Source organism: Pezoporus wallicus, unplaced genomic scaffold (genome assembly GCF_028554395.1).
Source record: "Pezoporus wallicus isolate ANWC-B61680 ecotype Strahan unplaced genomic scaffold, APGP_CSIRO_Pwel_v1 contig_7293, whole genome shotgun sequence".
Classification (NCBI taxonomy): Eukaryota; Metazoa; Chordata; class Aves; order Psittaciformes; family Psittacidae; genus Pezoporus; species Pezoporus wallicus.
The window spans coordinates 2,365,352-2,392,791 of NW_026637242.1; the positions used below are offsets into that span (position 1 = coordinate 2,365,352).

The window sequence follows — 27,440 nt, forward strand, 5'->3', positions numbered from 1 at the left end:
AACACTGGAAACCCTTATCTGTGACACATACTGGCCCACAGAATGATAGTATCATCAGTAAATCCATAAAGCCTTTCTGGGCAGAGATTAACATGAATATAAGTTCTGATTCTCATAAAGACTGTGAAAGGACATCTTGTTAAGGGATTCACCCAATCCTTCTAGCAGTTTGTGATATTTCAATTTACACTGTATTTTTACTGTATAAGTAAATTACCAAAAGTGTTAAGCCACATTTCAATGTAAAGGGAAAATAAGTAAGTAAATCCAAACAGACAAACAAGCCAACCACACAAATGTTAATAAACAGTCAAACCACCATCTTTTTCTTGCAAGAAGAAAAATACCTGCAAGCTATTGGGACAGAAAAAGAACATTTTCCACAATGACAGCCTTCTCATTTCAACAGTTGAACACCACAAAACATTCAGTGCCTTGTGATATGCAAAACAGAGAAAAGTTGCATTTGTGATTAACATTCACTGGTTTATGTGGCTGTTTGTAAAACACCCCCCAAAAAAGACATCATTATCACCCCCTCAAAAAACAAGTGCTTTGCCTCTAATTATGTTAGGATACAGGCCCCTAATTACATCAGGATACTGAAATTGGGTTCCTTACTTGCCAAATATCACCTAACATTCAAAGAGAGGTATGATACAAAAAACAGCATTTTCCAATGATGTCTCTGGAAGAAGGCTTTCTCTGCTGACTCACAGAGACCGACACAAATACCTTACACTACTGTGCTGACAGAGTATCGTGGTGAACCCAGGACAGAGAGGCATACATACAAGCACTGAAGTAGGTATGTTGCTTTCTAACAACAATGTAGGTGCCAGGGATAGGCCCACCTAAATGCTCAGCACCCACTCCTCTTTAACTTCACTTCCATGAAAAGTATATCAAGCAATCAAAACATCTCCAGGATACACGGTTGAAAACTTCAGATATGCTTGCTGCTACCAACACAGAATGAAAAGAGATGACTCACAGAAATTTAAATGTATTCACATCTTTTAACAAATGGATCAATCTAAAAGAACAAAAGAAATATTCTAAGAAAGGCCCCTTAGGAAACATTTTCTGCAGGAAAAAAAAGCATCAGCAGACATTCCACTGGGCTGTTGTGCCAGAACAGTTCTATTCAGACATTCACTCCCTATTACAATTCAGTACACTTTTCTCTTTTCTCCCTTTTTACAGGGCTCGACAATTGGCAAGATGAGTTCTAGCTCCTCAAAACTCCCCCAAGTCATCCTGCTCTATTTCCTCCTCCAACCACAATATTCATCCACAGACAAGAACAGAACCCCTGTGCAACCATTTCAGTTACACTAGCCTGCTGCATACTTACCAACCTAAAAATCAAATTCAGAACAATATAACACCACCATTTGTCTGTTTTTCACCACAGCCCTAATTCAATTTTGCATCCCCAGTGAATTAACTTGATCACAGTCCTTGCTGAAGGTTATCTGTACACACCAACACATGCAAAAACCAACCACACTACATCGTGAGCTCCACTTATTATTGCCTCCAGGCTAGACATAATAGTGCTCATCACACAAACCTGCATTTTCTGTTATTGAGACCAGTTTTTTATCTAGTCCTACACATCACCTGTACTTGCACACCTAAGCCACAGAGACATTGATTTATTCCCTTCTAAAACCCAAAAATAAGTAATGTCACAAGAGCACCAATCATTAACTTCACTTACGGCCAACTTCCTAATGTAAAATAATTACTTAAAAAAGGTTATTACTTCCTTAAGTAAGGCTGAAAATGTTAACACAATTATCATAACACCTGTACTCTTCTGACTAGCTCCCCAGTGGGTGGCTTCTATTATTGTCGAAGTGACTTAACCATTAACCCTGTTTAAAGATGATCAAGCTAACTGGGACAATTTCTGCCTTGGTTTCTTGGTTGCAATACAGATCTAGGTAACAGAGTCAATCTCATAAAATGTTTTTGTTAACAGGCATTATTTTATGTATTTTTAGGAAGAGTTCCTTAAAGGCTGTAAAATTATCTTCTATAGAGATCTGCACTTGAATTTTAACTCTATTAACCATGACTTTGAGCTTCTGGGATAACCAAAAGAAAAAAAAAAAAGTACCTTTTAACAAATTATTGGTGTTAAAAGATTGCCAACACTCAGAAAGACTAGGACAGCCCTTGAGAATTATTCTCTACTTCTGAGCCAATAATGGAGTGTTTTTTAAAGAAAAAAAGCCATTAAAAAAAGCAGCAAAACACATCACAAGAGGTACTGTGCTTGCTGGATTAGTTAAAGCTAGCATTAGCAAAAATAAAAGCTCAGTTAGTAAGTCTTCATTGTACTGTTCCAGACAACCCTTTGACAAAAGGTGATGTGAGAGCAGCTGGTCAAAATCTTTTCATAAGATTCTAATTCTGACCCCAGAAATGACTTGCTAAACCACAAAATTATTATTCACGTCTCTTTTTCTTCAATAAAGTATTTCTATGCTGACTTTTTTTCCTTTAAATTCCTTCCTGCTATTTTCTAAACTTATTTCTTATCTTTCACTCTTTCTCAATTCACACATTTTCTGGTGAGAAGGGAAAGAAAGGAAGATGAGAGACCAAAAATGCTACAAAATGATTACTGATAGTTTTTACCTCCCCCATTCTCAGTTTGCCAGTACCCTAAGCAAAATAGCAGCAATAAAAAAACTTAAGAACCTTCCAAAGTTCAAGGAAAAAGGTATTTCTTTTCCTTCTTGTAATATGTCCTCCATCCATCCCAGTGTCTTGAACATCTGCAGGTCGGAACCTTTTATTTATAGTCACCTACATTCTCCTCCTATGTCACTGCAACTCATCCAGGAAGTTTCTTCCCCAAAGACTAGCTCTTTTCTTAACTGGCAGAAAACACCACCTAAAATATGTCTAATAAGTTACCACTTAAAAATGCTTAAAGCTTGCTGTGATACCATGCAACACCTTTTCTATGAGTCTGCATTTTCACTGTTAACAGTGTCCCTTCCTCCTGCTGTGTTCCAAGTATCTTCTGCATAACCCACCAGAACAAGGAGATTAACAGCTTTCAAAGAAAGCATGGAAAAGAAAATGGTTTTGAGATTCTCCTTCCTGCAGATGCAGCTTAATATCTGAAGGCACTTTTGGTGTCCTCTGTGGCAAGGACAAGGAGAATGATTACTTTTACTGTCATTACAGGTTAACATTTTTAGCTTAATCATGTGGTTTCATTGAAGTACTCTACTAACAAAATAAAGGGGTGTTTTTCAGGAACATGGACGGAATTAGATGATCCCTTTCCCACTGGCTATTCTGCCTTTGAAAATTTTCTATAATTTAAATCTCTGCCAAGAAGCAGAGCCAGCACTGATATATTTCAAAGTCAACTGGTGACAGGCCAAGCTGACAAGCAGAATGAACTGGTGAGTTTCTAAAGCAGGTCACTTCCTACAATACCATGTTTACTCTTGGTTTTGATGCAACTTCTCTTTTTTCTTGATGATCAAATTAATTTGTTTTTTTCAGCAAGCTGCCTGCTGCATTATTTTTTTTTTTTTTTTGGTAATAAAAGTATTAAGTGGCACCTTAGACAATTAAATTCTTGCTTTGAGGCACCTCTTACCATTAGAGTCCTCCACTTCTTCAGCTGGAGTGTGGTTCTTGGAGGAGTGATGGGCGTGTGAGGCTGCAAGGTTGACAATGCGGGGTCTTGGAAGGGTCAGTGCTTTCCCATGCACTTTCAAGGAGTGCTCTTTCAGCTGGCTGATTGTCATGGTGGAAAATGAGCAGGAGGAACATTTGTAGGCATGTTCACCTGGGTGAGCGAAATACAGGCAAGTCATCAGCTCACAAAAGAAACAAAATGGGGCCCCCATACTTCTCTTACTGAGCTTGGCAGTAAAATTCCCATGGATTCTTCAGCAAAAGATTGAAACCAAAGAGAACAAGCTATGCGCATTTCCTTGTTCCACCATTCTGGAGTACATGGGTAGACACCTGCTTTGGACTGAAGTATCACTTTCTGACAGCTGCATATCCTTGTAAAGTGACTGATGCCAAAAAACAGAGGCCAGATTCTTAGCATGACTGCATTGAATGGTATGAGGAGAAAACAGACTTTGGGATGAAAATGGAGTCACTTAACTATAGCACTTCCAAATTTCTTTGGGAGCATAGCAACTAGAGGGGGTGAAGTCATCAGTTTCTGCATGCAGCACATCCAACGTCATAATTAATGAAGCATGGACACTACAAAATGCTAACAAAGGTCCCTACGAAAAAAAAAGGGGGGGGGGGGGTGGTGGTGCTGAAATTTACATTTGGGTAGGTTGCATTTTCCTAATGAAAAAACTGACATTAGGCAGCAGCAATCTTAGCAGTAATCTTCAAAAAACTGGTAGTCAAGTCAAGGTTGGTTTACTACAAGAAGTAAACACGCAATACCAAGAACAGTGCATATCTGTAAGGCTATTTGAAAGTGTGTTATGAAAAAGCACTAAAGGAAGTGAAAGAACAGAAGTAATGAAAAGTAGTGAACTTAATTTTGAACACATTCAGAGCCAGAGACAGCAAACGAGAGGAAACAAATCCTGAGACAAGATTTGTTTTGTGTTAAGCATGGAGGCAACTGGAACATCAAGTGAAACCATCCCAACACAAACAGTGTGATATTATACAGGTGCCAAGTTATTGTTTTGGAAGTGCCACTTCCATGGACAAGAGTAACACTGGCCACGTATGAGTCATACGTAAAGCCCCAAAACTAATACAGGAGTGAAATATTCATGAGTAGTAACAGAAGAACAAGAGTTCTGGTAGTGAATGAGGCAGAACATGTTTTCCATGTCTCAACAAATTCAACAAGTTTCTCGAACAGCATTGTTTTCCAACACCAGAAATAAGTGAACAAAAAGAGAATGTGAAAATACATGTATTGTAGCAAGTCAGAGTAAGCATACCTGAAAAGATTAACTATCTAATTGCAATCCTTCATAAAAGTAACTCCTGCCCCTTCTTCCAAAAAAACTGTACCAATAAAGGAGACAAAATACAATCTCTTAAAAACCTTCTTTTGCTACATTTGAAAAAGTACAGGTCAGTTAATCTGAAACGATGAAACAAGAAATTGACCCGTGTTCTTTCAATGGCATTCCTCACCTGCATATCAGTTATATATTAACTTTTTACAAATAGAAAGAAAACATTTTTTGTATATAACACAAGTTGCTCAATGGGACAGGATTATTAAGGACAAAAGAAACTCCAAAGTATAAGATACCCATGAGATACAGATCTAGACAAACCGTCATGGTTTGTCAGTACAAGAGTACTGGTGTCTACAACAGTAGACACCAACTGTTAACTTTAAAGCACCATAAGACATTAGAGCAAATAGAGGATGATTACATTTTAAGCAGTCTACATACAACTAATAAATATGCCCACTATTCAGCCATAACAGTTTAGGTGGACATCGTCATGACAAGATGTGTTTGATTGCAGACGAAAGGCTACAGTTTGGCTTAACAGAAGCCTTCTGTGCTTTTTTGACTGTTAGTTTTGCATTTTATAGAATGGTTAAATAAAAACATATAAATAAATCTATATAAAAACATATAAATAAATCTAAAAAATTGTACGTAGTTATGTCTCAACACCCAATATGTACTCAAAGCATTATGTTCCAGATTACACAGAAACAGAGCAGGGCTCTGTTTTTACAGTCATCCATTTGTGCATGCAGTGAATCACAGAATCATAGAATAGTGAGGGTTGGAAAGGACCTTAAGATCATCTAGTTCCAACTTCCTTGCCATGGGCAAGGACACCTCACACTAAACCATATCACCCAAGGCTCTATCCAACCTGGCCTTGAACACAGCCAGAGATGGAACATTCACAACTTCCCTGGGCAACCCATTCCAGTGCCTCACCACCCTCACAGTAAAGAACTCCTTCCTTATATCCAATCTAAACTTCCCCTGGTTAACTTTTAACCCATTACCCCTTCTCCTATCACTACAGTCCCTAATGAAGAGTCCCTCCCCAGCACCCCTATAGGCCCCCTTCAGATACTGGAAGGCTGCTATGAGGTCTCCACGCAGCCTTCTCTTCTCCAGGCTGAACAGCCCCAACTTCCTCAGCCTATCTTTATACAGGAGGTGCTCCAGTCCCCTGATCATCCTTGTGGCCCTTCTCTAGACTTGTTCCAACAGTTCCATGTCCTTTTTATGTTGAGGACACCAGAACTGCACACAATACACCAAGTGAGGTCTCACGAGAGCAGAGTAGAGGGGCAGGATCACCTCCTTCAACCTGCTGGTCATGCTCCTTTTGATGCAGCCCAGGATACGGTTGGCTTTCTGGGCTGCAAGTGCACACTGAAGCCAGCACATGTTCAGTTTCTCATCAACCAACACCCCCAAGTCCTTCTCTGCTCTGAATCTGTTCTCTGCCCAACCTGTAGCTGTGCCTGGGATTGCTCTGACCCAAGTGTAGGACCTTGCACTTGGCTTAGTTGGACTTGGGCATTGGCCCATCTCACAAGCGTGTTAAGGTCCCTCTGGATGGCATTCCTTCCCTCCAGTGTATCAACCAAACCACACAGCTTGGTGCCATCGGCAAACTTGCTGAGGGCGCACTCAATCCCACTGCCCATGTCAAAGACAAAGATGATGAATAAGACTGGTCCCAACAGCGATCCCCGAGGGACACCACTCGTTACTGGTCTCCAGCTGGATACTGAGCTGTTGACCACAACTCTTTTGTGTGCGGCCATCCAGACAGTTCTTTATCCACCGAGTGGTCCACCTATCAAATTGATGTCTCTCCAATTTAGAGACAAGGATGTCATGTGGGACAGTGTCAAACACTTTGCATAAATCCAGGTAGATGACGTCAACAGCTCTACCCCTGTTCATCAGTTCTGTAGCCTCATTATAGAAGGCCACCAAATCGATTAGGCAGGATTTCCCCTTAGTGAAGCCATGCCACCAACCACTTCACTGTTTTTCATGTGCCTTAGCATGCTTTCAGTGCATCCAGTGTCATTACTAATGAAGCAAGGATACTAGAAAATCCTATCAAAAGTCCTGTGAAATATATATATATATATATATATATATATATATATATATAAAATAAGAAAAAAAAAGGTAAAAAATTTTAGATTAAAACAACATGTAGCCCATTTAGAGATACTGTAAACCCTTCTGATTCATGCCAAAGGAGATGGCACATACTGGATGAAAAACAAATGCCAGAAACACTGAGTAGTACCAGCTGTTAAGCAAGAATGCATTTTACAGTATACTGAATTTTCATCCATCCCCAGAAAATAAGGGAAAGGCAGACTGAGTGAAGTATTTCAGGATTCTGTATTTTACTGAATTTTATAGATCTCCTGGAGATTTCAGAAAAATTCTACTTTAAAATAAACTGATAATCAGATGATTGACAAGAGACCAAAAATTGGTCACAAAAGAGGTTCAGAGAATCACTGTTATTGAAAAACTGGGGAGGCTGAGGTAAAGTCTTCATAACATGTTTATTCACTAGTATGTATTTCTGAAGGAGTGATTTGAAACACAGCAAAGCAAAGCTTTGCCTGAAAAATACACAAGCAACTTGTCTGTGATGTGAAATGGTAGAAATGGACTGAGGCAGAAACAGGTCATAAGCCTTCAGAAAACTTGTTACACAACTAATTGTGCAAGCACTATCTAGAAAACCATTGTGTTCTTGCACATTGCAAAACATGGTCCCTTGAGGAATGTCCAATAATCAAGTTCAAGAGCATGAATTCATAATAAATAAATCAAAGACTTACATGAAGAGGAGTGTGAAGTAAATATTAGCTGCATGCTAACTTGACTCTAAAATTCTGGAAGGTTCAAACAAGGTAACACGAAGTAGCCCAACTGCACATTAGCATAAAGAAAACATTATCTTATGGTTGTCAAAGATAAAGAACCATGTCACCTCTGTAGAGGATGTGGAACTGTAAACTGGAACTGCTGCATACAGTTGGATTTCCTAGAAGGGATAGAAAGCCATGGGCCCCAGTACAACAGGAGACTGGCAAAAATTAAGCTAATCCAAAATACCCATCTAAGTACAGAAAAGGGTCCTGGCACAATCTCTGTGAAATCTGAAATCAGTACAGGAAACAAAGTACAAGCCAGCATCAATCCTCAATCCCTCCTACATTTTTGTATATTAGAAGTGCCTTTGGATCAATGGTGACAATTACTTTTCTTCTTTTTCGGGTTTTTTTTTTTATTCCCCACAGCAGACACACATAAATTCTGCTGCCTTTTCTCTCCATTTTCCCATCTTCCTTCTCCACCCCAACCTGTGTATATGACGTAGTGTAAACAAATAATAAACAAAGGAACATACTTCTAGCCCTTTTGTCATCTGTTCCAGGAGTTTCTCTGTGCAACTTTTTAACTACCCGTCTAGTTTGCAGGTGTTTAGATAGGTCAATATTCTGTTATTTGCATCAGAGTTCATGTTCTGCCTGTGGTCTGAGGGCTGGTTTTTTTTGTCCTTTTAACCACAAAGATGGAACTGTGTCAGCTGCATCTTTGTGGAGCCAATGACTCAATCTTCTGATAACCTTTCAACGCATGATGCATGATAATGCCAAGAGCCTAGGGCCATGGAATAAAGCTGAGGAAATTCTGATTCCTGCGCTTTTTAATAAAAATCAAAGGTGCAACACTTTGAGACAATCTGTCCTGTATGACAGATCACCCTCCCAATTCTGTTTAGTAGAAGCATGTCTATTTGTCTTGCAATACAGACATTTACAAGACAAATTTCCGTGTACGATAATGGAATCATGCCATTCTCAGTCTGCTGCAGACAGACCTGACCCCCAAAGTTTGCAGTGTTTGGTTTTAACATGAAAGCTAGAGTAAGACTCTACCAAAACCAAGGTGTAATCCACAATCCTTTCCCCAGAGTCACCTAAAGCACAAACATAAAACCAAACATAATGGAGCAAAGCTCACTACCAATCTGTTGAGACACCGATGGTACAAGCAAATGGATTAAATTCTTTTGGAAACAAGCCAAAATAATAAGAAAAAAAAATCCACGTTCACATGGAAGAAAATAGAAAAATTAAGTTCTTGAAGTACTCATCACCATTTTAAATTCTTGTCCTTCCAAAAACATTATCCAAACTGCCACTGATTCCAACAGGTGAGTAGGCTGGCCAATAACTGACTTGACTTTGGAAAGCTTACCCAACTTCGGTGACAAAACACGTGGCTGAAATCAGCATCTCTGACAAGCAACAAGAATACATGGGCCATTTCAGCTGCTGCTCTGCAAAACTGACAGATAAAACTTACCAGCATGAGCCTTGAGTATATGCGTTTTCAGGCGACTATTGTAAGATGACTTGAATGGGCACAATTTACAACGGAACGGCTTATGGTGTCCATGATGGGTCTGCATATGACGATCCAGACTTGAAAAGAGAAACACAGAAAAAGGGAAACACAAAAGAGTAAATAATTTCAACTATTCCTTCAGATGCAAAGCAAAACACTTAACAGCAATAATAAATTAAATAAGAGGCAGACCAGAGTCAACTATCATTTCTCATACTCTATCTTAAAATTTAATAGGTCTGCTTACAGAATAAAGTAGAATCTAATCTGAGGAAAAGGAGCAGAGTTGACACCAATTCTGTTATGCATAAAACAAGCCACTTAAATAAACTTAAAGCATAAGAATAGTATCAGTTAAATTGTACTTGATCCAGACTCAAAGGACCAGTTGAAGAAACAAGAAACAGTCAAGAACAGTAAAAATGTCATTACAGAAATCTTCTCCTGGCAAACATTTTTATAAAAATAGATCCCCTTTTGTCCTGTTGATGGGGCGGGGGAAGAGTATTTTTGACCAGCTTTAGTGAGGAAGCCTTCTTTGGGTTACAGCAGCAAAAGCAGATTAGAGATCATGCTCTGGGGAGGGTGCCAACAGGCTGCAGTTGATGAGTTCCAGAATTAAAAGGCAGCAGAGTTTCAGAAGTAACAGTGTGGGAGATTCTGCATGAATCTCAACAAGAGATGGAGAAGTGGCAAAGACCAGACTCCACTTTCTTCAGGGAAAATGGAAGCTACCAACAGCCTGAATACTGGGGATAATCAGAACCTGCTCTCTCTCTTGTCACAGCTCAGTAAAGTTTGGAAGGGAAAAACGGATATTTTTCACATTTGCTAACAGAAGATCAAATTCATTCTGAGCGAGTCCTGCAGAGCTCTGCTGTCCCTACACTATGGCTGACAGCCATGAATTCAGAGTCTCCAGGTGGCAGGCAGGTAGTTGTAAACATTTCCAGTACAGCCTCTTCTTCAAGATCTAGTATTAGTTTGAGTAATCTTGAACATGGTGATGGAACAAAAGCAGGAGAGATACAGCATAGTGGAGGAGTGGCAGTTTGCCAAAACAACCCCCCACCTGACACCTTAATTCCAGATGCATTTCATGCATATTTCCTTTTATTTTCCCTAAATTGTCCTGTTCTTTTTTTACTGAATTTCAGCACGTAGATCAAGTGGCAATTGTTCCAGCCCTCTCATACTACAAAAGATACTCATGGGATCTTTAGTCCCACACTGACAAAAGCTTGAGCCAGAAAACACTTGTTTATGAGAGCTAATACTGAAGTCTGTGTATTTAAAGATCCAATGACAGAAAAATAATAAAAAAATATTTTGCAGCACCTCACAGGGCCACTTCATACAAATACAATTTAATAGAGACCTGGGATGGAGTTTGTGGCAAGGTCAAATGTACAGCTTTTTGAGATATATGAGATAAAAGGTCCCCTAAATAAGTAAGACTTTGAACATTTGTAGTGAATACTTCACAGAACAAAACCTATGAAAAAGCTGAGAAAGCGTGCGCTTACTTAGGAATTAAAGCAGACTGCTAAAGATGTATATAATACATATCAAGCTATTCTAATATATACCTTAAGGTATTCTACACGATAACAATGAAAACTATATTCACATCCACATACTTTGCCAGAAAAATTCTTCCAAAGGCAGGTTTTAAAGTCTTGTTCAGATGCAGGAGAACAGTGTGCTACTTAAATATTTGGTTTTGTTTCTTTCACAGACTTTACTTTCCAAAGAGTAATTGCATCGGACACAAACACAAAATATGAAGCAGACAATTTCAGCAAGTAACAACATCTATTATCAAGTTAGGTGATACCTCTAGAGTTCTTCCTTGCAATCCACCACTTTCTGACTTACCCATCCTTCTACCTGCAGGATATGACTTTATTCACTTCCTAAGTAGGAAATAGAGTGACTAGGGACCAAACTTAATGGCAAGTCTGATTTTGGAAGCATTTACTAGGCAAGTAGAAGGTTTGTAAGCTATGAGAGGGAGGGACATCCTCAACTGTCAGACTTGCTAAAGGGTGGGATACTCCCAGTAGTGCCAGTCCTTCTTCCAGTCCCTTTCTTAGTGTTGGCTGCTTAACTCCATTGTCCTTTTCAACAAGTCAGACCAAGCTGTGGCATCAATTTGCAATGATGCTGCAAAAATCAGCAGGAATCTCACTTCTTAATACGAGTAAAACATGCCTTTTACCATGCTTTCTCTCCCACATGCCTTTGACTGCAATCCAGTGACATCTTCACCAAATTTAGGAGAGCTACTGAGAGTGCTATGAATGCCTACATAAAATGAGCACCTGGATCTCTCTTTTATTAAAACAGTAAATAAGATGTTCTCTCCCCACAGAATCAGAAAAAACAATATAATATGCTAATAGAAAGTATCCCACAAACTCTATTTGGGATGGGGGGGGGGGGGGAGGGGATGCCATATATATGATTATGATTTAAATAATTTTTAAAACTACCAATCTTAAGGCAAAGCCAGTCTTGAGACAACAAACCACAAAAAAAAACAACCATTCATGATGACTGTGTATTTTCCATGTGCTATATCAGACAAGAAAACAGGCTTAGGGAGTCGTCATCCCTGGCAGTGTTCAAGACCAGGTTGGACAAGGCCTTGGGTGATATGATTTAGCGTAAGGTGTCCCTGCCCATGGCAAGGGGGTTGGAACTAGATGATCTTAAGGTCCTTTCCAACCCTAACTATTCTACGATTCTATGATTAGTATACCACACTGCTGTGAACTTCAAATATTTGGAGACTGAAATTGCACATCATAGTTAAGAAATTTTTATTAAAAAAATCTAATTTTAAGGTAAGTTTATGACAGTTACTTAATATTAGAAATGAAACCTCAATCATCAAAGAGTTACAGTAATTATAAACAAGGTAGTTATGTGCAGCAGAAGTTCCTTAAACATGAAAGATTAAGAAGAAAAATACTTTCCTCTTCTTCTTAAAAACTTGTTAAGTCTCATACATTTGACAAGGTTGTATAAGTGGTGGGCTTCACTGTTTGCCTACTGAAAGGGGTCTTACTCTTTTGCTCGCATGCTTTTACCCTACACGCAAAAAAAAAAAAAACAAAAAAACAACGGCTTAAATAAATTCAAGAAGATACAAAGATGCAACCTTTTATAAACAGCCACTCATAATGGCCAAAGATTTTGCAGCATGGAAAATACCTAAATGCTGAGAAAAGTGCTGCTCAAGATCAAGTTGACTGCTCTCTTCTTCAGTGTCAACCTGCAAAACAGCAGCGCTAGTTTGTACTTCTTCTGAAAAGAAAATTAAAACAACTTACTTGTGCCTGAAAGCAGAGACAAAGGAGCAATACTGGCAGCTGTACTTGTCTTCCCGGGTAAACATGGCCAGAGCCAAGTGACTCCTCTCGTGAGATCGTAGACCCTGCATAGACATCAAAACCCGGTCACACTGGCTGCAGTGGTAGCCCCCAGGCCTGGTTTCATCTTCCAAGGATGCTCCAAATTCAGCTTCTGTAAATTCCATAATGCCAGGGTCTTTGGCTCCCTCAAAACCCTCCATCAAAGTTGTGTTTGAAGAATCTTCAGCTTCCTGCTAAAAAACACATACCCCCCCAAAGCCATCAATTCTCTCTCCCTTCTTCCCCTCGGTCTTTTCCTATGTGTTCACTATAATGCCTAGCTTTCCCACTGCATTATTTTTCTAACTATATCCCTACACAAACTCCACACCAATGGCTTTCTGGAAAAAAAGTTTACTTTTGGGAGAGAAAAATGTTATTATATCTACTATATACACACATGCAGATGTAAACAAAAAAAGTCTCACTCGATCAAATTTGAGTCAGGTTATGAAAAAATACAAGAAACTGAATCAACTTTCAATAGTCCTGATACAAACCTTCTAAACTTGAACAGATAAACATCAGTAAGGTATAGAGCAAGTTAATTTTAGTTTATTTTGCTCTAGCTTACAGTGTAGGTACTCTGCAGACTAATACTGTAGTTTACAGTAGACTTTGTCTATCAGTGTCAAACAATAAAAACGTCAGTACTCTAAGACCGTAGTTTCTCTTTAAAAATAAAAAGCAAACAGAACAAGTCTGTTTTTTACTGGTTTTCCTAAGTTTCCTTCCCTTTTCTAACCTGAACATACATTTTTGCAGCAACTTTAACAGCCTACAAGAGTATTTCCATCATACTCTTTTAGCCATGGATTTCAGCTTCTGTTTCCTGCTGCAAAACTATTTACTCAAAAGAATGCATTGACCCTACGTAAACTTCACTTGAGACGCAAGAAGTGTAAATCGTCTGTTAGGAGAGAAGTGTCTGAATCTGTCAGTAGTACTGGGTAAAGTAAAGAAAGGTCAGTGACAGGGCAATAGGTTTCTCAGGTAGGAGAAGTAAAGCCATGAAGGACTTGGCTTCCTCACAACAAGCAGACGCTGTTGCTAAAGAAGCACTTTTTAGTCAGGCAGCAGGAGTCTTTGCCAAGAGCCCACTGCAGAATGAGGAGGAACATACAGCTAGTTCTGACAGCCTTGTTGCACTTTCACTACCCCTGCTAATATCCCGGAAAGAAGGCTGTGGAGAATGGCCTGTCCTTGAGATCTCCTAGAAGTCATTCCCTTCCACATGGAGAAAAGAACAACACACGTACACCAGATCACCTGAATAGGACCACTGGCTCAGCTGACCACTGAATGTTTTGTTTGAAGCCAGTGTGCAAATTTCATGTGGAAAGGTGTACTGTAAGCAACTCCACACATTTCCATATACACACTTCCCACGCTTCCAAAAGTTGCCCAGCATAGATGAAAGAGAGAAAGCCTCCTGCTCATAAAGCAAGTCTTTCGGTCATCAACGACATCAACTCCTTTGTGGCTGAGAAGAAAAGAGAATTAAATAGTCTTCATTCCCCTGGATCAAGAGTGGAAAAAAGTTAAAACATCTTTAAATAAACCAAATGCACTTCAGAAACTTAGTGTTGAATTAAAACATCATGCTGAACTGGAATACCCAGTTCAAAACTCATTTAACTCACAAGAGCCCTTCGCAGGTTTTCAACAAACCCATTATTTTAACAGTACAAGAAGCTGCAGTCACCTTCAGTCACCTTTTTACAATTCTTACCTTTACCGTAGCTGACACAGAAGAGACATTCCCATACTGGACATGCTTGCGGAGGTGATTACAGATAGCTCGAAGTGTTGGATGGACTTCCACACAGAATTTGCATTTGTAGCCAACCACCTTCCTCTCCTTAAGTTTTGAAACCTCTTCCAAGTGTCCAAAAGCCTGTTTGAGGACACAAGCATAAGTCACTGAAGCGTGCTTTGCTACCTCATTTTTAGGAACACAAGCCAGGTTTTACACCTGAAGGGATATTACACTTAATGTACATATGCCCTGTTTTCCAGAACTGCAAAGGCTGATTTTTGTTGACATCTTTAAATGCCTCCAAAATAAACACACAGTTTCTGCCTAACAGTGGTCCCCTAGAAACTGCTCACTTTAACTCGAAACTGCTCTTCTATTACCCTACAACTTCCCCAACAGCTCTGCAGAGCTTTTCTACAGCAAGCATACTTCAAACTGAAGCAGAAACAGGTAAGCAGGCAAGAAAAAGAGCACAATTTGGTCCTCTGCTTATGAGGCACCTGCCCAAATTTTCAGTCACCAGATAGATTCATGTCAATATTGAGTGCTTAATCAGAGAAACTACTGAGAGATGACTGAGAAGGCAACTGATGCATTTTTCAGAAGCATGCTGAAGAGGGGAAAGCCACATTTTGCAAAGAATTTGCAACAAAATACACAGCAGCCTTCCCACAAAAGAACAAGTTAACTGTCTGATACAGATGGCCTTCCAGAAGGCTGGGAGGAAGGAAAGAAGGTAAAGAAAATACTGAAGGAAGCAGCAGGACAGAACCTAAGGAAATGAGGAGGATGAATAAGGAAATTAAGGCAGAATGTGTAATTGACTTATGGAGCTCACTGGCATGCTGAGTCATTCATTAGCTTGTGGTCATTTGGCTGTCAAAAAGAACATGCAAGTGGGCAGTAGTGAGCTCCCTGGCAGAGAGCTGGGAGCAGGGAAAGAGACCAGACACATAGATCCTTACCCTTTCTTGTTTAAAATCTGCAAAAGCACCATCTGCATATTTCTGCTTGCTCAAAAGCTGCTTCCTCCTCTCCTGACGTTTGGCACGCTTCTGGAATTCCTCGTTGTGACCATTCAAGTGTGTGGTCAGCTCTGCCGTGCTATGCAACTTCATATCACAGTGCTTGCACTGGTAGACAGGGTTCTGGGAGCGTGTGCCACCTCCCAGTATGGTAAAGTCCCTCTTCAAATCCTTGCTGTGGTGGTCAGTGTAATGCATGCACAGCAACTCCGCTGTGCTGAAGGACAGCTTGAAACATTTTATGCACCTGAAGGGAAGCCACTCAATTTCCTGAGCCTCAGTCTCCACCTCGGGCTTTTCAAAGTCACTCCTCTCCTCAATTGGGGTTGGCTTTTCATGCTCATCGGCATAGACAGCAGTGAAGTAACCCCCCAGCTTGCTCGCATGCTGCTTCTTAGGGAAGACACCTGGGTGACGCTTCATGTAGTGGGACACAATACCTTTTTTGCTGAAGGACTGGAAGGAACAAAGTGAGCATTTCTTCTTCTCTACAGCCCTCCTCAGCTCCTCACTTAACTGAGGAGTGTCATCCTTGGGAGGAGATGGAATGATCACTTTATTGGGTTTGTCACTAACTGTCCTGGAGGCTGCTAAGCAGTGAGTGTAGTAAGCATCAATGTCATGTCTTTTCTGGTAGTGTGCTGCAAGCCCTTTGCGGATAGGGTTGGTGTACGAACATAAGGCACATTTGAAGAGGTTGTTTTTGCCCTCTGGCTGTGCCCGGACATTGTTATGTTTAATGCGGTAGTGCCTAGCTATCCCCTTTCTGGTAGAACAGAAGTATTTGCAGAGCTGACACCGAAAAACTGTGTGAGACACCAAATGAGAACTGGAGAAATGAGGTCCTGACATAGATACTTCTCCAAGATCCTCAGCAGCAATTTCTGGAGAGGCCTTGATTTCAGTCACCAGGTCTGGCTCCACTGAGGCAGACACCTTTGGTGGTGACTGCGCAAAAACATCAAACTCAGGCTGATTGTGGTATTTCTCATAGTGAATTTTCAGCTTCTCAAGTGTTCCATGGGTGTAAGGGCAGAGTTTGCATCGATAAGCACCATAGCCTTGCTTGAAAATCCTACTTGTCTCTTCCACATCATTCTGAGCAATATCAGTTGACTGTTCCACATCATGCACAAAGTCTTCAGCAGTGACCTTTATTGATGGATGTCGTTTCTGGTAGTGTGTGAGAACGCCATGAATACGTGTATTGATGTATGGGCAATGTCTGCATTTATATACAGCCCCTGGGTTAATGTCTATATCCTGAGCAAAGTCCGCAGCTTTCACTTTCATGCCAGGATGCTTTTTGCCATAATGTGTCAGGAGGCCATGCAAGTTGTTGTACTCAGACTGGCAAACTGTACACTGATACGGAGTGGAGGAGATAGCAGGGTTTGCAGAAGCCAGCTGGACAGTTTTTTCCTGGGAAAGGCTGGGATCCTCTGCACACTCTGCATCCTGATCAATCTGTGATGCTGTTATCTGGTCTTCAGCATCCATCCTGACCCCGCCTTCGTCAAGCTGTGGGATGCATTTCTCAGCAGCATCTTTCTCCTTAATGATATCCAACAACACAGATTCATCTCCATTCATGGCCCAAGGGTGAAATGCTTGGTAGTGATTAGTAATATCCCAAATGGAAGATGCTTCAAAAATGCAGTCTCTGCATTTATAGGTCTTTATCTCTGTTGGCATCACTAGAGCAGGAGGAGAAGGATCAGGACCTGCCCAGAGTTTAGTTGCCATATATGTATAGTCAACATAATGCTCGGGATGTCTCCTTTGGTAATGCACAAGTAAGCCACTTGGCTCTGTGTGTGAATAAATGCACCATTCACAGTGATAACCAGCTTCTATCAAGCCATCTAAAAATGCCCATCTCAGAATGGATGTGACTGTGGCCTTCAGAGTCGGGTGGTCTTTCTTAATATGCTTCCTCAGTGCGTAGAAGTAAGGTGTTGTGTAGCTACACTGCCTGCATTTGAGGGCTCTCAGCTTTGACTTGTCCCGTTCAGTGCTGGAGGTGTGAGCAGGCACACTGCCAGGTGATTTCTTCTGGCTGCGATCGCAAAGGCTTCTTATGGTGGCTGTATGCTGCCTAATCACGTCTGCATTAGCTTTGAAGTCACGGTGCTTCTTTTGGTAATGAATGAGCACGCCTTTCACTGTCCGATTTCCATAATCACAGTGCTGGCAAAAGAACATTTCATTCTCAGGAGGATTCACAGAGGTCTCAGTTCCACCCCGGCTCAACTGTTGCATTGACATAGGTGGCCTCTGAATACCAGGGGGCAATTCACCAGCCCTCATCATGGCTGCAGTGGGGGGTGCCTGCCTGATATATTTGGCAGTGACCTTTATCTCTGGGTGCCTTTTCTGGTAGTGGACAAGAACCCCTACAACTGAACGGTTGCTGTATGAACAGTGTTTGCAATAGTAGAGTTCAGTAGAGAGGTCTGGCGGTGGTGGTGGAGAACCCAAGTTGGACAATTTTGGGGAAATGGGTGTTCCCAGCTCAAAAGACATCTGAGCCAGGGCAGAGCCCCTCTCAACAGAGACTACACGCATAGTCTTCTGAATTCTGAAATATGATGCTTTTTCTTCAGGGTGCTTTTTCTGGTAATGCACCAGAACTGAATGCATGTTAGGGCTTGCAAATGAACACACGTCACAGTCATAAACAACCACGCTATTGACTGAAAGTTCCTTCTGGTTTTCACATTCAGGACTAAAACTCTTGGTGGCACTTTTGTTAAAACCAGCTGGCACACCAGCCCCGCGAGCCACGGGGGTGGAAGTTGCCATAGTTTTTGGAGCAGAATTCAAGATTTCCCTCAGTGTCTGAGACTCTGTGTTCAGCCCCTCTTGCTGCTCAACAACGTAGCTTGAAAATATCATTGCATTGTTAATTTTCACTGTGGGATGCATTCTTTGGTAATGTGGCATCAGGCTTCTAACATTGGGGCTTGTATAAGAGCAGAAGCGGCACCGGTAGATCAGATCAGAATGATCAAAGTTCAGTACATTCATAGCTTCAGGATGATGCTCTCCATAATGCTGCTGCAGATCTTCAAAATTTGTGTAGTCAATGTAGCACTCAAGACACCGGTATACTGCGCTGTGATCATTGGGATCCAGGATATACCTAAAGCTGAATTTAATATAGGGATGCATTCGCTGGTAGTGAGTGCTAACACTCCTGGCAGATTTGTTGCTGAAATCACAGTGTTTACAATAGTAAAGTCTGCCAGAGTCATTAAACTCTGAATTCTCATTGTTCTGATCAGTACCATATATGTTCGACTGGCTCCCCAGAACAGAGGCATTAGGGCTCTGATGGTCCTTCATGCTGACAGAAGAGTAATAGTCTTCCTCATCTTCAGATAAAGTGAGCTCAATCTCTGCTCCATTGGTGGAATTGTAGTCATGTTGCATGGTTCTAAAGTTTGTTTCCTTCTGGGAATCATTAGCCTCTCTGCCCCACATTTGTTGGGGTGCATAAGTACTGGAAACATCTACCATTGGTTCTGTTTGTTCTTCTTCTCTGTCTAACTCCACTTCTATCTCCACCTCATTGTCCTCCTCCTCTTCCTCATCATCCTCTACATTAATCACAGCATCTTCTTGCTGTTTGTTTTGGCTGATTTTGCTCTGCAGGTTGCTCGCTATTTCATCGATTCTAGTTCTCTTTTTCACTGGTGAGAGATCTAAAGGGAAGTCATTTGACACTTTCCGCGGGGCTTTTGCCACAAAGTTATTTTTAGATGAGAGACCAAGGATGGAGGTCTGGCTCTTCTTCACTGTGCTGGCAGAGGGGTGAGCATCTGCCTCACTTTCTTGTGGTGTATTTGATGGCGGCCCATCATATTTTGGCAAGTTGTCACAGAATGAATGCTTGTGCTGCTGATGAACTCTGAGGCCTTTCAAAGTCGTGGTGGAATAGTTGCACATTGTGCACTTGTATGGATGCTGTGAATGGGGCTGGGGTGATTGCTGTTGTTGCTGTTGCTGCTGTGGCTGCACTGGTTCCATCATCCCGGCTGACTTCCTGCCATTTATATTTCCACTCTCGTAAGACACTGTGCTGTCGTTCAAAGAAGAGGTGATGCTGTCAGCCTGAGAGTTCATAGTGTCCCAGTCTGATGTTGTTCCTGTGTGACACTGCTTGTGGGCACCAAGCTTTAATGAACTCTTGCAGGTGAAAGGGCATTCATCACACTTGTACACAGCTGTCTTACCAGACAGGTGGATATTCTCAATGTGACGGGATATGCTGCGGCGGTGCATCGTCAGGAAAGGGCAAAAAGGACACTGGAACCTGTTCATATACCTTCTAAAGGGAATTCCCTTTGTTTCCAATAGTTTATTGCCATCAGATCCCATCAGCTGCTCTGCAGACATTCCTGAGGTCTGGTGATCCATGGAGTTCAAGCCATTCTCACTGTCCATTTCATTTAGTTCTTCATCCGAGCTGGAGTCATTCAGCATACTGCTTGTTTCCAGGTCAGCAGAAGAATTTGTCATATCAGCAATTCCATAGCGGGATCTGTCAGATAAATTAACCATGCCCGAGTTGTGAGGTGACTTCGGCTTCATTTGAGGGTAAGACACAGAAGAAAACTTAGAAGATGTAGAAGAGTTGGGCCTGATAAGGGAATTGCCCATAGAGCTCCTGAAGTTTGAGACACTGGCATTCAACATCTCACGTCCTGTTGTATTCATGGACATATAATTAGAGTTTGGGGAGGCATTCTGGGCACTCTTACTCTGCACGTCAGGTGCACTGGTTCCATCTTGTTGCTGCCTCAGGCTTGATAGTATTTTTACCATGCTACGATGCTTCTTCATCATGTGGTCACACCAGCGCTCCCTTCGAGGTGTCTGGTAGCTGCACCATTCACAGCAAAAGTTGCCCCTAGACTTTGTCAGGGGCTTAACCATGGATTCCAAAATGCTCCGCTCCACCACTTCTGCAGGCAGCTCCTTGCAGGGTTCCTGCACTGGCACAGAAGCAGATGTTGATTCAGACACAGCAGCAGCAGCAGCAGGAGGAGTTGAAGTCTCTTTCAGGTTGTTTTTGTGATACATTTTCTGGTGTTTAATAATCCTCGCACGCCTGGGTGACTTGTAGGTACAGAACTGGCAACTGAAAACTTTGCCAAACCCTTCATGCATCATGATGCTGTAATTTAGGGAACTAGCCGTTGGTGGGCCTGCTGAGCTCCCCCCAGCCTGTGCTCCATGAACCTTGCGTGTGTGCTCTATGAGGAGATTTTTGGAACGGAAGTAACGCACACAGAACTTGCACTGGAAAAACTTGTTGGTTGGTTTAGGATTTGGAGCCACATGCTGACCATAATAAGTCTGGCTCTGGCTATAGTAACTTCCAGTCCCCATCTGACTTGCTGCATTTTGCCCTAAAATGAGAATTAAGGTATGTATGTTAATAAACTAAACCAAGAAATAAGGTTTCTTCTCCGCCCACCCTGTATGCGTAAGAATGCAACTACATCCTCAATAGATGATAATTACACTAGCATTCCCTCACTTACTTATGGTGAGATCTACATATTTGGCAATGATCATAAAAATTATTATTATGCATAATTTGTACATATACATGACTGAGGTATATAGTTTGATACAGATAATTTCCAAAACAATCTTCTTGAGGAAAAAATAAACCCAGTACACTAATAAACCTGAAAATTTTGAGGTGTTTCACAGTAATGAAGAACAACCCAAAACTCTGAAAACAAAAAGCAGTATTAAGAACTACATGAAAAGCAGCTGGGAAATAAAACCATCCTCCATGCTTGCATTTATAGAAAAAGCCACGGTCAGAACCAATATGGCTCTGAAGCTAGACATCTGTTTTGCTGATATAGCAATAAAGATGAGTTTTTCAAACTAAACTAAGACATACTGAAATAAGACACACGTAAAATAAATAGTTAGAGTTGAGATCTTAACAGTTGATGTCAGTCTTTGAGTTGAGACTTACCTGCCATTTCATCTGCGATTGCAAATTCATCCTTTACAGAAGAAAATTCAACCTCAGTCTGGTTGCTAGCATTCATGGAACCAGACCTTGGCTGGCTAGGACTTTCCTCAGAGACATCAGTTGGCTGCAGAAAGGCAGTGTGAACATCCTGAATGTGAGCTTTTAGGTCTTCATAAGATGGAGCTCGAAAATCGCAGCCATCACACTGCAGCACCTCCATGGTTCAGCGATGATCTTTTACATTAGAAAATCCTGCAAAAAAAAACAGGGAAAGAAGAAGGAGATATATTCTACACCAATGCCGTTACAAGAAATCCTGAAAATAGGTAATACGGTAATACCAAACCTATAATGAGACTGTCATTTCCAGAGATTCCGCAAATACTGTGGTGTAAAACTCAACCTTTACTTACCATATTAAGAGACATAAATTCAGATTCACATGAAGTCCTGCCTAGGTAGCTCACAAGTTGCTGACTCAACTCTAGAATCAACTTTCTGACAAGTGGCTATTGATTTCAGTCTTTGCCCTCTTGGCTTTTCCATTAGAGAGGATATGTCTGTTGTTCAGAATTTTGTGTCATTTAAGACCATAACCCATATGCTACAGAAGGAGCCCATTACTCCCAGCCATACACTGAAATTGACAACCTTATGAGACCAACCCAGCCCTCCTGGAAGTTGACAAGTCCTGCCTGGTTTACTACCATAGACCAACTGCCTTTACAGGAAGAAGCCTGCCTTTCTTCTCAACACCCTATCAGTCCTGATGTTGGTGGAAAACCTACACTTAACAGCAGGGTGAGATGCAGGTACACAAGACCAAGGTAGAATGCTTTGCTCTGCCCTACTTTCCCCAAGCTTTGTAGGGGCATTTCTATTCATTGTTAAAATGTTTACAATTTCATTTTATTCTGGGGAAACGACCTCAGCAGTCTGGGGGACAGAGAGGGCCGAAGGAAGAAAAAGACAGCAATGAGAACAGGAATGCTGAAAAAGTACAATGAAAACAGGAGTTATAAAGACTTAGGAGACATCATGACTTCTTCGATTTATCCCACAGCCTTGCATACCTTGAAGAACAAAGCAACATAAGATATGGTAAGATGAACTGTGGTGGTGTGTTTATGCACTGCCACGAAGAAGAGGAGAAACAAAGCACAAGCAAGAAAAAAGACTTTGACACCCTTGCACTGTGCACTATTTAGGCATGAGAGCAACCTTCCTATGTTATTACAAGATTACTTCGTTAAGATTCCATGTGCTGTGCTGGGAAAGGATGACAAACTGAACATTCAGACTTCCAAGACAAAAGGGCAGCCTAAAATACCGAAAAAAAAAAAAATTCATGTGTTTATTGTACGTGGAGTATGAACCTACTTCCACATCAAGGAGAATGCTCCAAAACCTTAGGGCACTGAAGCGAGACAGGGTAATACATCAGGATTTTTATATGAAAGAATGCTTCTTCAGATAGCCTGCTAAAATAAACTTCCAGCAGGTCAAATTCTGGACAGTTTGAGCACAGAGGCTCTCCACATATTTACCTACATTACTTTGCAGGCTGCACTACGTCCTTTCTCTCCCACCAACAATCAAGAAGATGAATGCTGCAGAAGCTCTTTTCAGCTACCAAAGTTATAATAATCGAGATACTCCAGCTTTTATGTGCAAGCACCAGACCAAATTGTGTGGAAGAGGTTGCTATCTGCTCTGGATCAAATTACAGCAGTGAGTGAAGCCCCACCCCACGTCTCCTTTAGCACAGTCCATTAGACCTGAAAACAAATTTTTCCATGGAGCAGACGACTCCTACATTTAGAGCACTTCACAGAAAAGCAGATCATCCAGTTTTCACTACCCATCCCCCAAGCTTAGTCCTTTCATCTCAGCCAAACAAGCCACAGCTCTGCTGAATGTGTTTATCACACTTTCAAGAGATATGAGCCCCTGCGTCACTGAAGCTTTAAGACTCACTAAGCTGCCCTAGTCCTCTGAGCTTTGGGAGCAGCCATTTTAGCTCAGACAACTGCACTCCGAGGCTCAGAGCTTCTTGCCTGTGCACAACATGGCCTCACTCATCTCAGCTTCATCTCAAGCACACCAGCCTTTTCCTTCTTCCCCCCCCCCCCCCCTTTTTCTCGTCCTCCTCCTTCATGGGTGATGTTTGAAAAATCAGCATCCCTAGAACACATCTCCACTTCTCCTGCATGACTTGTCCCCCAGATTGTGTCCCCCTGCACTGCCCAAGCAGCACCTTCTTTCCCTGAGCACATCGCCTGCAACCATCTCCTCGGGTTGGCTCCCCTGTCCCATGGATGACAGATGTGATGGTTTGTTCCAGAAACACAGCATTACAGCATCAAGACACTGGCCCAAGCTGTCCTACAGACAGAGGCAAACACACAGCTGAGCCTCCCAGAAGGAGGGGAGGGGGGAGTGGTAGGCGGGGGGGCCTCCCGCCTGCCCTGTCCCTGGAGAGCCCTTCTGCTTGGCGCAGAAGACACACCACCCCACTCCCCTGCCAGATTCCAAAGTCTAATGACCTTTGTTAATCACCAGCCAGCCTGTCTGCATCAGCAAACCCTGCCAGCAGACACACCCTTCACACAAAGGCTGTAGCTATGCCTTTTAAGAGACGTTCTCTGAAAGCTCCATTGTGTAGAAGAGAGGAAAAACAACACACGCACAAATCTGCTCTTCCCCCCTTACGCTCCACCCCACCCCCCCGGGAAACTTCAGACCCTTTAGAAACACCACCGCAAAATGCTTTCAGCCCTGTCCCTTTTGGAAACTTGAGGCCAGCTTACAAAGTAGAAAACCAGGAGGAAGAGCAAACCTGAGGTTCTGAACGAAGATAATCCTGGCAGCTTCAAGAGCTGCCAGGATTATCAACTACCAGCATCACCATCTCCAGCAGTCATGATACACTCATGCTTGGAGAAGGTATCTCAAAGATACTGGACACTGTCTAGACAACCTTAAACCAATAGTACCCTTCTGCTACAGATCAGAAGGAAGAGTTGAAAGATCATTAATAGCTGCTGATTACAAAAACTGATGGAGACTTTCTAGTGGGTTCCAGCTTGAATATCAGCAGGGTCTGTATCACAAAGGCAGCAGTAAGTCAGAAAAGAGGTTAATTTTACTGCAGCTATGAGGAACAAACATCAGGTACAGCTGAATGGTCTTCAATTAGATGTTTTCACCATGCATTACATTGAAAACAGGATGAGGCATACTGCAAAGAATTCTGCTTTACCATTTCCACATTTTTCTTTAAAATTTAGGCATTGGACAAAGGCAGAGAAAAGCAAACTGCCATTCTGAGCTCAAATACAAACTAATACAAACAAAAACCAAATAAATAAAAATCCCCACCAACCAACCAACCACACAAAACCTCTGAAACACAATGTATGTCTTCCTTCTTTTTGGTCTGCATGGTACACAAAACAAGAGAGACCCACCTACCCAGCAGGAAAGAGCATTTAGAGTGCAGATGTTAACACACTGGGAAGAAACACACCCCAAGCACAGAAGACAATTTGCACGTTTCCATCATGACCAGCTAAGACAGCACATTCTCAAGCTCTCTGCTACAAGCTCAGGTGTTGCATCCCAACTAGAAGGAAGTGCAGCAGGAGGGCCAGGAGACCTCCTTGGATGGATAAGGAGCTCCTGAGGAAAATTCAATTGAAAAAAAGAGGCTTATAATAAGTGGAAGCAAGGACAGGTGGCATGGGAAGAGTACAGGGATGTTGTCCGAGAAGCTAGGGACCAGGTTAGGAAAGCTAAGGCTCAGTTAGAATTAAACTTCGCTAGAGATATTAAAGATAACAGGAAGGGATTCTACAAGTACATAGCAAATAAAAAACAGGCTAGGGAGAATGTAGGCCCCTTCAGGAAGCTCTCAGGAGAACTGGCTACACAGGATTTGGAGAAGGCTGAGGTTCTGAATGACTTCTTTGCCTCTGTCTTCACTGGCAAAGGCTCTGACCAAACCACCCAAGTCTTGGAAGGCAGACACAGGGCTGTGAGAATGAAGACCTTGCATCCACTGTAGGAGAGGAACTGGTTCAAGACCATCTTAAAAATCTGAACATGCACAAGTCCATGGGTCCTGATGAAATCCATCCGTGGGTCCTGAAGGAGCTGGCAAATGAAGTTGTGAAGCCACTGGCCATCATATTTGAGAAATCATGGCAATCAGGTGAAGTTCCTGACGACTGGAAAAAGGGAAATATAACCCCCATTTTCAAGAAGGGGAAATTGGATGACCCAGGGAACTACAGACCAGTCAGTCTCACCTCTGTGCCTGACAAAATCTTGGAGCAGATTCTCCTGGAAGGCATGCTAAGGCACATGAAAATCAACAAGGTGCTTGGTGACAGCCAGCATGGCTTCACTAAGGGGAAATCCTGCCTGACCAATTTGGTGGCCTTCTATGATGGGGCTACGGAACCTATGGACAGGGGTAGAGCAGTTGATGTCATCTACCTGGACTTGTGTAAAGCGTTCGACACCATCCCGCACAACATCCTTGTCTCTAAATTGGAGAGACATCAATTTGATGGATGGACCACTCGGTGGATAAAGAACTGGCTGGATGGCCGCACACAAAGAGTTGTCATCAACGGCTCAGTGTCCGGCTGGAGACCAGTAACGAGTGGTGTCCCTCAGGGATTGCTGTTGGGACCGGTCTTGTTGAACATCTTTGTTGGTGACATGGACAGTGGGATTGAGTGCACCCTCAGCAAGTTTGCCGATGACACCAAGCTGGTTGATACCCTGGAGGGAAGGAATGCCATCCAGAGGGACCTTGACATGCTTGTGAGGTGGGCTGATGCCAACCTCATGAAGTTTAACCATGCCAAGTGCAAGGTCCTACACCTGGGTCGGAGCAATCCCAGGCACAGCTACAGGTTGGGCAGAGAAGAGATTCAGAGCAGCCCTGTGGAGAAGGACTTGGGGGTGTTGGTTGATGAGAAAATGAACATGAGCCAGCTTCAGTGTGCGCTCCCAGCCCAGAAAGCCAACCGTATCCTGGGCTGCATCAAAAGGAGCATGACCAGCAGGTCGAAGGAGGTGATCCTGCCCCTCTACTCTGCTCTCGTGAGACCTCACTTGGAGTATTGTGTGCAGTTCTGGTGTCCTCAACATAAAAAGGACATGTTGGAACTGTTGGAACAAGTCCAGAGAAGGGCCATGAGGATGATCAGGGGGCTGGAGCACCTCCCGTATGAAGACAGGCTGAGAAAGTTGGGGCTGTTCAGCCTGGAGAAGAGAAGGCTGCGTGGAGACCTCCTAGCAGCCTTCCAGTACTTGAAGGGGGCCTACAAGGATGCTGGGGAGGGACTCTTCATTAGGGACTGTAGTGATAGGACAAGGGGTAATGGGTTAAAACTTAAACAGGGGAAGTTTACATTGGATATAAGGAAGAAATTCTTTCCTGTAAGGATGGTGAGGCACTAGAATGGGTTGCCCAGGGAAGCTGTGAATGCTCCATCACTGGTGGTGTTCAAGGCCAGGTTGGACGAGGCCTTGGGTGATATGATTTAGCGTAAGGTGTCCCTGCCCATGGCAGGGGAGTTGGAACTAGATGATCTTAAGGTCCTTTCCAACCCTAACTATTCTATGATTCTATGATTCCATAATCCTTCAAAATGTCAAACAACACAATAAGCAAATTTAGAGGAGAATGGAGGTGGAGTGAGAGTTACCAAATCCACCAACTCAACAGCAGAACAGGAAGTCTGGAGGAAAAAAAAAAGAAAAAAAAAAACAGGCAAAAAAAACAAAACAACCACCATGAAA

General features: G+C 42.2%; 1 protein-coding gene across 6 annotated transcripts in view; it reads right to left on the minus strand.

The window, feature by feature from the left end:
* The window catches only part of ZNF462 (zinc finger protein 462), a 96,445-nt gene that overhangs the window by 32,132 nt on the left and 36,873 nt on the right, over window positions 1–27,440 (minus strand). For 2 of the 6 annotated variants that reach the window (XM_057404410.1, XM_057404411.1), the window contains exons 2-7: window positions 21,624–21,875; window positions 15,560–21,036; window positions 14,568–14,732; window positions 12,755–12,858; window positions 9,375–9,493; window positions 3,635–3,826 (exon numbers count right to left, since the gene is read on the minus strand). In XM_057404410.1, coding sequence (XP_057260393.1) covers window positions 3,635–3,826; window positions 9,375–9,493; window positions 12,755–12,858; window positions 14,568–14,732; window positions 15,560–21,036; window positions 21,624–21,843 — 6,277 coding nt within the window. In that variant the 5' untranslated portion in view covers window positions 21,844–21,875. Of the gene's footprint in view, window positions 1–3,634; window positions 3,827–9,374; window positions 9,494–12,754; window positions 13,030–14,567; window positions 14,733–15,559; window positions 21,037–21,623; window positions 21,876–27,440 lie in introns of all 6 variants that reach the window. The other 4 variants (XM_057404407.1, XM_057404408.1, XM_057404412.1 and 1 more) reach the window with 3 other exon arrangements.